The following is a 12,211-nucleotide window of genomic DNA, read 5'->3' as shown; positions in this document are numbered from 1 at the left end:
GAAGTTCAAAAGCTTTCCTTGCAGTTTAGTGCGACGACATCCCCCATTAGGACTCCTTCATTGACTTTTCTTTACAAGAAAACTGATTTCAAGAAATCCCACATTGTATTTTCAGTCAAGAGGCATTATCAAGATCAAGAGGCATGAATTTACCAGACTGAACTCGCAAATCTTCAATTTAATTACTTTGCATTGTTTAAAAATGATATTTAAATTAACACCAGTGTATATGTATCTGTTTAGTACTTCAAATATCCATAGTCTTCAGATTTAAACGTGAAGTAGGTGTGAACCAAACTGAAATCCGTCATTTCTTCTAAATTAAATAGCACCGGTCGTCTCATAAATGGTCTCAAATAGAGATTAAAATTATAGATGATGAAAATTAAAAATTTAAAGATTAAAAATTCTTCTTACAAAGTTTTAAAATTTTTTGCCTACAATATCAAAAGTTCGTTCAATTTCCCCAAAATATAAACAAAAAACTAGTAGCTTTTAACCAACACAAAACTGATCTAGGTCTTACTAAGGATGAAGGAAGGAATACAGAACATGCTGTTGTGTGTTAGAGTGCTACTCAGTAATAACAGATGAGGTCACCCAGCTGTGTCTCTGCAAAGTTGGATCAGTTGGGCATGACTGGGAGCAAATACATGTCACACTTTCCCCTGCAAATGTTTTAGTGTCTACTTAAAACTAAAAAAAAATAAAAAAATCCAACACTATTAATATTTCCCTCCCATCTACTTTGCATTTTAATCTCATGTTGTTGGTCTCGGCTCAACGTTCTGCCAAGCACTGAATACACTGGCTGAAGACACAGTCAATCAATCAATATTACATTTCCCCTGGTGTCCTTCATGCACGTGTACCCAGCACTGGCTGACATACTCAAGAGAAAAGACCCTAGATTACACAATTAAGTTCTCTAGGCAGGGATCACTGGCTCGGCCCTCAGCCCTGGCTTAGCTCTATTCACTTAGGCTGCTTAGGCTGAGGAGAACAAAGAGACACTAAGGATGACAGGACTGGCAAAGTGACGCAGAGTTAGAGAAGGAAAAAGTAAAGGGCAAAAGAGAAGCGTCATGTGTGTAAACGAGAAGAAGGTGTGTGTTTGAGTGTGCAAGAACAAGAAGTTTGGGGTATAAATACAGGATAAGTGAGAGGTGGTGAGAAGAGGAATGAGGGATGGAGAAATTAGAGTATGTTACAATGTATTTCATCCCGTGTAGAAAGGGATGAAGAGATGACAGAGATGCGCGAAGGGGATGGAGGGATGGATGGGCTAGCTGCAGGAGGGAGAAACCCGACTTCCCTGGAACAGGTTAAAAGCAGGCGATCGGAGGCCCTCATCCGTCATTCTCCTGAATGGGATTTGAGGACAATAAACCTGTAGCGCCAGGACGAATGGAGACGGAGTGCGCTGTCAGCACAACACGATTTATGGTGCCCAATTTCGCTGATCTCCCGCACAGAAACTAGGACTGATAAACAGTGATTAATCACTTTTACATTCGATTTCAGCCCCCCATCCCCCAAAGTATATTAAATGTAGCCATAATTATACCAGAAGAAATGCACTGACCACATCTTTTTGTTGTTTCTTTCTTTTCTTCGATCTTTTTATTTATTTATTTTTTTAAGGTATAAGGATCAAGTGGGAGGGAGTAGGGCAATTTTGGATGGGGCTTTTCTAGAACAATTCCTATTAGTCAGGGAAATCTATATCTTATTTCCATTTTGTAGTCTCTCCACTGCTGTCCCTGGGGGCATGGGAGGCATATGGTGTCATTTAGACTTGGCAAACTTTAGTGGCGTGTTAAGAAGACATGAAAAATTAGCATCCAATAAATCAAACATGCTGGCTCCCCAAGCCAAGGCACTGAAGTGGCGGACTACAGTAAATCTGATTTGATGGCATCTTTTTAGAAGGTGCATGTTTGTATGCTAGGGTTTGAGTCTGCTAGTATGGATGGAAAATAGATGTGCTGTTGGTGTGTTCTGTTAATGCTTGTACACATTACTTATGGCTATAAACTTGGTGGATAAAGGTGAATTACATAGATCATACTGTGAATTTCATTCATTCTTAACATAAATTTCTATTTTTATCTAAACACCTATGAGCGATATACTGTAATTTCTCCAATTTACTATTGGGAGGTTAAACCAGGAGAGCCCAAAGAGAAACCAGACAAAGAGCATCGCTGCACAGAGCTCAGGATTGAACAGAAGGCCCTGGAGCTGTGACATAGCAGTGCTGCCCACTATGAAACACTGCTGCCCCTTGTTTTTCCTTAAATGTTTATCGAGTGAACAAATCTCTTGCACGTTCCCTGTATTACCTAAGCTCACCTGTATAGATGAAACAGGAAATGCATTTTTAAAAATAATGATATGCAGTTGATTTTGTGAGCATGGATCGGCAGGTATTTGAGGCAGAGTGTGGAGGCGAGGGAGAAAGACAGAGAGGTAGGGTGGGGGAGAGACGGAGAGAGGGAGTGACTGAGAGCAGGAGGCAGGGGAGGGAGAAGGAGTGAAATGAAAATGATAAATGACTGCTTTCTGTCAGAGGCAGTTATTTAGAGGTTCGTTGTAAAGCTGTCCTGGAATGAACAGATTTTAGTCTAATGAGCAAAAAGGCAGGCCGTTAAAGTGATGCGATGTGCTCAGCACTTCTTCCAAATGAAATAATACCATTTCCCCCTCATTAGGATGCAAAAGATCCAAAGAACACACGGCAATAAAGAAATCAGAAAGTAGAGAGTAGAGGGGACAGCAATATGCCAGAAAGTCAACACTCTTCATTTAACTAAACCACCAAAGTTCCCTAAACTGCTGTGTGTGTGCAGGATAAGCAAACATAGGTCTTGTTCTCATCTCATTAGCTTGTTAGCAAGCAGAAGCACATCTACACTGCCCATGAAATAAACAGCCCTGCAAAAACCTATAGATGGTTGCTGGAATTAACATTATGGTATTTATTAGTTGTGCTTTTAGGCCATTCAAATAAGAACAACTTTTTAAAAGGGCTATTCAACGTAACTTTCGATTACCTAATGTAAACAACACAGTAAATGGTTGTCTGTGGTTTTCTCTTTGAATTGTAGGAAATGTTAAAGCATTGCTACAGCTGTTTGCTTTGCTATACTGTACATGTCTAAAATACTTTTTTTCAAGCTTCATTAATCAGTTAATTGTTAGAAATATCAAGATGCTTCAATGTTCTTATAACAATAGACAGTGAAAGCTTTTTGATGGTATTCATTGCTGTATAGGGTCATGGGTAGCCTGTAGCCTAATCCAGGGGACTCAGGGCACTCGGGCAGGTTTTTTTTTTTAATACCTGGACTGGGAGCTGATTGCAGGGCACAAGCACATGTGCACGCACACACTACAGGCAGTTTGAAGACTGAACACCAAAATTTCTTTCAAAACAAATATACCTTGCCAAAATCAACAATAAAAACAATAACCAGTAAATAATAATCTAACAAATTTATTTAGGGTGTTTTTTTCCTTCTTTCTTTCTTTGTTCTTTTTAATTCCAATAAAACCCTTTTTTTCTAAATGTAGTGCTTCTGTGAGTCAAAATGTGTTTATTTAAAATAACAATGATATATATATATATATATATATATATATATATATATATATATATATATATATATATATATATATATATATAGTATAGATTGCATTTTAAATAACATATATGTATGTATGTAAGCATTACATAAACTCAGATTTCTTCAGTGAATAGGTTGAGAAAAAAGGCAAAAGAAAGAAAGATTAAGAATAGTTAGCCCTTTAACCAGATCTGTATTTGCATTTGTTTGGATCCCATCATCTGTTCCTTATAAATAATGGATTTGTTTTTGTTTAATGTTGGTATAATGATATATGACGAATATGCTTTAAAATTAATGCATAATAAGCCTTAAGTTGAGTGAAGAGATGAATCAGTTTACCTGCATAAAATTCAGGACCATAGACAGCTCCCACCACCGGGTTTAGCTTCCAGCCTGCACAGAACAGACAAAGAGCGATTTATTAATGTTTAATGCTAGCATTCTTAATGCCTTAACCTAGCAAGTATTTTCAAAAAACTTTCTTTAGTCTAACTCTGAGTGGGATCAAACAAGCAACAAAAGGTATTCCTTCAAAAGTAAACCAAAAAAAAAAAAAACAGGAAGAAGGACTAGATGAAAGACTAAAGTGGTGTCAACATAGAGGAAAGGGCAGAGAATAGATTAACACAGAATATTGAAGAAAGGTTGCACCGGAGTAGTCTTAAAATTGGGCGATGCAGAATGAGAGAGAGTTGACAGAGAAGGTGTGTGTGTGAGAGAGAGAGAGAGGGAGAGAAAAAGAAGGAGAAGTGAGAGTTATCTGGTGCGCTGTCAGTGATGGATGAAGGCTGTAAAATGGCCTCCTCTTTCTCTCCATATTGGCTGACTAGAGCAGCGCTGGGGGGTCTGTGTTGCTTTCTTTCTTTGTCTCTCACTTTTCTCACTCGACCAGTCTATAGCAATAAGTTAGAATAGAATATGGGGTGCACCAAGCTTGGCAAACAGCTTGTACAGGGTGACCCCTGGCTTCTCTGTGCAGTGCATTCTATAAACTAGCCCCAGAAACATTTGATAGAGGTTGTGGCATAGGTAGAAAAGCCACAAAGTTAGTAGCCTGCCCTCAAATGTGAAGTTGCATTTCGCAGAACGCCATTATTTAGAGGTAAGAATTTAAAGCTATACAGTCTAATGTGTAAAGTGAAATGTTGCGAAAAAGCACTTACCATTTGTGTAGGGGTTAGCCACTTTTTTGTTTGTCATTACTCGTGCTGTTGCATTATTTACCTGAATGAAATACAATTCACAGTGTTAGACAATAAAAATAGAAAAAAAAAGGTACACTAGCATGCAAACAGTGACTTACAACTGTAGTGGAAAACAGAAAATGCAACTTATGTGTGCACGTACAGGTGACCATGCAAGATTTTGATCAGCTAGATGTATTATCTAGTCCAGCAAGTAAAACTAATTTTATTAGGATTCCCAATGAGCTAGAACATCTGCTTCAAAATATTTCAGAACCCTTGGCTTAAAGACACCTGATGCAAGAAGAATCACCAAATCATGCTCCTCCATGGAATAGGTCACCCTTGGTATAGGTGAATATTATCAAACAATGTATCCCTTATGGCAAGAGCAGAGATCATGAGCTCTAAACTGAACTTCAAGATGAAACAAGCATGTTGTTTGAGCTTAGCTAAACAGTATGTGACACAGAGAGCGAGGGCTTCTATGAAGGCGGGGGCTGCTGTGGGAATTCAAACATGGCCGATGGCAACAAGAACCATGTTAGTATTTCACCCATGTGTTAATTAGCGTTAATAGCTTTCCTTTCCACAGGGCCACTGGAGGTCATTTAGCTTCAGGAAACAACTGGCCTCGACTTTCCCTTGATATATAGGCCTTGGTATTGTTTGTACATTATGTGAATTATCTTAATTGCCCTATGGAAAATCTTAATAGGCTTGTGGAAAGGGAGGATGCCAGAGCCAGAAAAAGAGAGAGAGAGAGAGAGAGAGAGAGAGAGAGAGAGAGAGAGAGAGAGAGAAAGAAAAGACAAAGATAGTGCTGCATGTGCCCTAGGGAGCATGGCATACAGGAGATACTACACACACTGTTTGATTGAGATAAACAGTTGAGATTTAAGGAATCATTGGCAGCACATTTATTTCCCAAGATGAGCCTAATTAAAATAATTAAAACATATATTAAGCCTGTCATACACCTATATGTTTTGCATCCAAAAAAACAAAAAAACAAAAAACAAAACATATAGTCTATGAGGCTAATGAGATAAAACCTGATGAGAGTGGTTCTGATCAAACACACTTTTTAATTTTTATCAATATTTCAAGGTTTTAATAGTATTGGAGAACTACAGTAATAAAGCACACCTCACACATTCTTCAGAAGCTTACGAATATACATGGCAGTAACTTCTTCACACAACAGATATACAGTAATTCCACATCTTTCCATACTGCATCAACCCAACAAACACAAATATTTACTCAAACACACACACATACACACATGCATCATGCGAGTACAGGCACCAGGTACAGCATTGGAAGAGCAGAATGAGAGAAAGAGGCAGGCAGGAAGGTAGGAAATTAGAAAAGCACCTCAATTTTGCGTCCCTCTACGATTGTACCATTTAGTTTCTCCCTTGCACGGTCGGCATCTGCACTTGTTTCAAAAGTTACAAAACCAAAGCCCTAATTGTGATAGGTGTGACCAAAACAAATAAAGCAAGTAAGAAGTAAAGGAAAAGAGACAGAGAAAGGAAAAAGACACAGTGTAAGCTGGAGTTGGAAGAGGGAAATGGTAAGCATTAGTCACAGGTGAACTAAGTACAGCATTCTATATGATAACTGAAAACAGATATACACTGGCATAGAATACTAACCAACTTAGAATAATGTGTTTTGTGTATGACAGTTACTTTATTATTTTACTTCAAGGTGCCTTCCTTACATTGTTACATGCTTATAGGAAAATATGTGAGCTTACACGCACACACACGCATACACAGATAAAGAGACTGAGGCTGAGAGAAAGACCAGATACTCTTTTCATCTTTCCTCCTTGGATGATGTAAGCCATGAATTATGGTTAGCCACATCCCAAACACCATATCCAGTGCTGACTATTACACATTCCTGGCAAAATAGCCTGGATCAAGCTCTAATCATATACACTCCATATGTCATATACACACTCATGTCTAGTGATTGTTTTAAACTGAAATACACAGAAAATAGTGGCATGATTTTACAAGTATACACACAGCCTTTTTCTATGTGTCAGATGTAAATAAATGCTAACCTGGACTAATAATAAGATTCATTTATAAAACATAATAACATGAGTAACATGCCTCTTGCTGCCAGGTTCAATTAACTTTATTACACTGCATTAATTAACAAGGTTGAACAAAGCTGATTGGCAGAGCAAAAAAGCCCAGTTAAGAGCCAACGTCCCTGGATAATGAGTCCGCTACCGGCTGCAGGTCTATCTGGAAGAGTGTCTGCCTGGCCGACTGCTTTTACATATCCCTAACAGCTAATACATGAGATTTTCAAGCCCCGAGAAGACAAGTTGGTTTAAATCAGTGTATGACAGCACTAAAAGGAGAATCACTGTGCACTGGTCAGACACTCCATTGAATTATAACTCTGTGAGTTGACACTAATTTAGCTGAAACCCCTCAGTTGTCTGTGTGCACAGATACCTTTGAGTGAATGTGGCTTGGCACAGTTCTATGTGCACGCACACGCATGTGCGCGCGCGCGTGTGTGTGTGTGTCACATTGTGGTTGCCATGTGAGAGCTGTAATTACTCGACTCGTGAAGGAGAAGAGGACCTGTGTGGAGAGAGAGGTATGAAGTGACAAAGAGCTGCTCTTCCAGCTGACTTACCTTAGAGCCCCGCTCGTTAAAAATAATTTCCACATCTAAAATTTTTCCAAATTGCTGCAGAAAGAGAGAGAGAGAGAGAGAAAGAAAGGAGAGAGAAGGAGTAATTAGAACTCATCTCTTTTGCACTTTGTCAGGAAACTTGAGCACTTGATTGCATAGCTATCTAAAATAGAATACCCACTGCACAATGGAGCTACATCTATAGCAGAAAAGCTGCACAAGTCACTCTCTGTTGAACTAATATTACCCACAGAAAACCGGACTCAAACACTTTCACATCAGTGACCAGTCATTGAAATGTGCAAAATGAGGCCAGCTGATATGACTGTACCTCTGCAGTGTTCCTGTGCACTGTAGAGGGAATGAACCGGCTATTCTGCTGATGTTTGAAACATTTTCAAAAGAGCACTACCATGCTGTGTATGCACCAGTGCTCTTAATGACACACAATGGCTTGTTATTTTCTGTGGTGTTCACCCTGATAAAAGAAAAAAAAAAAGCTGGATGAAACCATAAGACAACATATTTCTGGTGAGATTTAACACTCACCACCTCCCCTCAATTAAAATGGATAATTGGATGTAGAGGAGCCATCATAGCCGATGATAAACCATGTATTTGTTTATTATTGCCATGACGAATACTGTCTCTGTAATTACATGTCACATTGGTTATTATTTTTCAGCCATTTGCATTATGCATCCTTATCTGATGCCCCTGGAATGCCCAATCCCTCCTTTTTATTCGCTAATTAAAATTAGGGAGCATGTGCTGACCACAGACAAGGCAGAGCTGAGATTGTGTTTCGACACAACGTATAGTTTATGGATTCGCAGCCTGGATACCTGCCTCGAGAAGAAAACTGAACATACAACAACTACTGACCTTTGATTTAGATCCTTGGAGCTTTAATAAGGCTGTACTGTTTGGAAAAGTTTTGTGTAAAAAAGATTTGTCAGGTGTAAAGGTAAACTATGGGAGGATAAGTTGACCTGGAGATTCATTAGATTTGATAAATGTGAAATTGTTACTCCAATCTACTCATTGCGTTTTAGGTTTCTTTCCATTCTGTGTTAACCCAACATACCTTATGCTAATCATTTACCTTGGTTAAGAATCTCCACATTGAGAACATTTCACTCAGGATTCACAGTTTGGGGGAAAAAGTTGGCAGCATGGATGGAATGGATAATCAAACCTTTTAGAGTTTACAGAAATGTGTGTGATGTCTAAAAAGAAATGATTAAAGTTACAGGGTGACTTTTCTGTTTCTCCTAAACCTTGGTGGTGGATTGTAAGCGGTAACAGGCAGGTATAGTGAAAGTGAATGCATTTTCTCTAGGGATAGGGGAACTAAGGATCCCATTTAAGTGGTCTTGCTTTGGGGATCATTATGGAACACCGCAGAATGAAAGTGAAACCTTAAGTTCCTCTAATGGGGGAAATGAAAGCAGGTTTTAATTGCTGTCTACAATGGCCATATTATTTCATTAAAACTAATTACCCTGTCAAGCAGGCCACGGCAGCTTCATTTCAGCACAACAGGGAAGAAATGGGCCTTCCAGGCAATGTGCGGCTCAATGGGATTGATCGAGGGCCTGGATCACTAATAAGGTTAAGAAGAGCTGCCTTTTATCCTTCCAGCCGTGGGGAGAGACTAGCACTGAATTTGTACGTGCATGTGTGTGTCTTTATTGGAGCCGAGGAGGGGGTTTTGTCAACAAATTTGGAGCATGGCTCTAATCTTAACTGACTCTGCATGTGCTGAGACAGAATAGCTAGTTTACTAGTGAAAGTGCCAATTTCTGTTCGGGCTTAGCCTGTTTCAGGTCCTAGCCTCTATCTTCTCCACTTGCTCCTCCAAACTCATTTTCCCCAGGCCAATTCAAATTTCAGACTGAAACCCAAACAATTGTTACTTGACACAAATACATCCCATTTGTTCAAATTAAGGCATTTTCCTTCCCAGAAACAGCATCAACCATGTCCATTTGGATCCCAGTGTGAAGTTGTTCATGACCGCAGCTGTCACTCTTAACAAAGTCTGTGGATGCTAATGGTTTTAATCCAACCTAAGAGGGTTACCAAGCTCTGAAAATATTTCCCCAGTTAAGGTTCTCCCACACCCCTTACATGAGTGCCCCCGCTACAGACCCATCACAGTGGGCTTTGCCATCCACAATCACCCAAAGGCAGACAGATTTCATAAACACACGAGTGAAATCAGCACGCAGTAAGGACTGTGGGTGGTTCTCATATTGTAAGAGTTGGCAACTCCAGTGAAGCCATTTACTGTAAATTACCAAATATATTCTGTAGGAAAGGTGGAAGATACAGTGCATAAAACAAGCCATCAGTGTATAAACCAATCTTTAACAGTTTAAATCTGCAAAGCTACTAAACTAAGAAATTAGGAATAAGTAGGCATCATTATAAACCCATTATACAAACCCTTTAGTAACGTGCAGGAACCATATGGTCCCAATCCTCTTATAAGGCTCTGTACTTTTTCAGGTAAAGTACAGCCTGCCTGCGGGTGGCTCGCTATTGGATTGAGTACTCAAACATCTGGATGTCCACTAGGAATAACTTGCTTTCATCTCAGCTCTGGAATATCAGTCTGTTAATTGGGCTTAATATGGAATTAGATGCAACACTGAGCTTTTCTCATTATTGTCATGATAGAACTTCAAAGTGCAGTTGGTGGCCGTCTTCACTGCCTGAGTAGTTACAGTTTAATGAAAGCTCCTCAGGCGCTAGATGCTTGGAGTTGCAAAAAACACACAAGCGCTGGAGTGAGGAATATGACATTTCAATCACGTTCCAGCAGCTCCTGTGTGGAATCGCCAAGGTGGTGCTTTAAACCCCATTTTATTCTCCAACATTAGGCCCACATATCCATTGGTGTAATTGCTTTGGATGTCTTTTTCTAATTATAAAATTAGGCTCAAATAAGGTTGGGTAATGAAGCCTGTTTAATTTTCATTCTTTGTTTGACTATGTCCCATGCCAATGTACTCATGTGAAAATTGAGTCATCAAATTAGAGGTTTGAGGATCTAAATTGAATTTTCATTCCTCTTGGATGAAAAGATCAAAAAAGCTATCTCCCCACTAAAGCACATGATTAAACCTTAAGATGAGATAAATTTGTATTTTTGTACAGCTTTGATAGATTCTGCTGAAGGATGCCAAATGGTCACTTTTAGCATAATGGCTTACACTTTGATGAAGCTCTTCAAAAAAACAAGATATCCTGGGGAAAACAGAAGTCAGGGTATACCTGCCGATGTGGCTAAAATTATGCTAGATGACGAAAAGGTCTAGACTTGGACCAAAATTGATTGGAAAGTGTGGATCACTATTTATTAAATGCAGAAATAATTTTGCCCTATGGTGTTAAAATATAAAATAGTATTAATACTTTATTTAGAATTACCTTTTAAACAGCAGTGGAAAACCTTTACTAAAATGAAATGAAATAAATAAAATAAATAAATAAATGAATGAATGAATGAATAAATCAGGCCAGGCAGACTGAACACAGTTACTGAAGAAATGGGTAGATTTTAAAAACTTTAAGAACTCCATGGCCTTGTACTGCTGTTATTTCTCTACACTGGCTTGTCCAAAACCCATCCAGCCTCCTAGTTTCTGTTTTCACGTAGAATTCTGGAGTGATGCACCATGCCTATCTATGTCATCCATCCCCACTAGGCCATCGATGACATGCAATAATTGTGCCCTTGGGTCCTTGCAAGATTTCACAGCAAGTGTTGCAACAGCTCTTACACACAGAGTAGCTGTCAGCAAACAAGCAGCTAATGAGAATCCAACTCCCACTTTTTTAAGTGCACTGAAATGCCTCCACTGGAGAAGACCCTGCTCTTCACATCAATACTGGGCAGAGTAGAAGAGAAGAGAAGTGAAGAAGAACATCTCTCTACGAGAGAACAAAGAGGGAACAGATGTTCTCCAAACTCAGCACTCACTGTGAATCCACAGCGCTTCATCAGATTAAAAATGCTACTGTCGCTTATACTTTGCCTTAAGTAAACACCAGCTCCAACTCCTAACAAGCTAAGACTAACAGCAATATGCTTTTTTGTTTCTTCCCAGTCATGTTTGTAGTTTCCAGTAACAAGCTGCCAGTGCACAGCATTTAGGCGCTTTCGTTCACTGAATGCTACTAATTTAAAGTTAGGCTATACTGTATGTTTCTCTGCCTTGGAGAGACATGCATGGGAAAAGCATACTCATTTAAAGTCATTTAAAACTGTTAAACATGCATGCATACATATTTACACAAACACATATGCTACAACAATGTCCATAAAAAAATCTATTAATTTCCTCAAGTGATTTATTTTGTATGCATTTAAATAAGAGACTATAAGAACTGGACAAAAAGCTACATAGCTGCTAGGAGACTGGCCTTGATGATATAATAGTTAAAATTTCCATTATTTTTTAATTTTATTTATCTGTTATTGTTATTGTTTTCTCAATATTAACACAAGAACAGACTGTAACACTGATGAAAATAGCAACTTTTACTGAGAAAAGCTGAAGTACATAAGTCTGGGGGGAATATTAGGGTGGCTTATGGGATATTTTTTAGATAGGATAATTGAAGATTATCCTTGGCTAAATGTCAGAGTTGTTCTGCCTCTACCAGCAGTGTTGTATTGACAGCAAAATTATTAGAATGAACAAAGCT

General features: G+C 38.8%; 1 protein-coding gene across 8 annotated transcripts in view; it reads right to left on the bottom strand.

The window, feature by feature from the left end:
- The window catches only part of rbfox3a (RNA binding fox-1 homolog 3a), a 350,843-nt gene that overhangs the window by 17,959 nt on the left and 320,673 nt on the right, over positions 1-12,211 (bottom strand). For 6 of the 8 annotated variants that reach the window (XM_053511558.1, XM_053511554.1, XM_053511557.1 and 3 more), the window contains 4 exons: positions 7,493-7,546; positions 6,197-6,289; positions 4,796-4,856; positions 3,972-4,025 (listed from right to left, as the gene is read on the bottom strand). In XM_053511558.1, coding sequence (XP_053367533.1) covers positions 3,972-4,025; positions 4,796-4,856; positions 6,197-6,289; positions 7,493-7,546 — 262 coding nt within the window. The remainder of the gene's footprint in view (positions 1-3,971; positions 4,026-4,795; positions 4,857-6,196; positions 6,290-7,492; positions 7,547-12,211) is intronic. The other 2 variants (XM_053511560.1, XM_053511562.1) reach the window with 1 other exon arrangement.

Source organism: Clarias gariepinus, chromosome 14 (genome assembly GCF_024256425.1).
Source record: "Clarias gariepinus isolate MV-2021 ecotype Netherlands chromosome 14, CGAR_prim_01v2, whole genome shotgun sequence".
NCBI classification, from domain to species: Eukaryota; Metazoa; Chordata; class Actinopteri; order Siluriformes; family Clariidae; genus Clarias; species Clarias gariepinus.
Note: the sequence above shows the minus strand (reverse complement) of the source record. Positions and strands in the feature narration are given on the sequence as shown.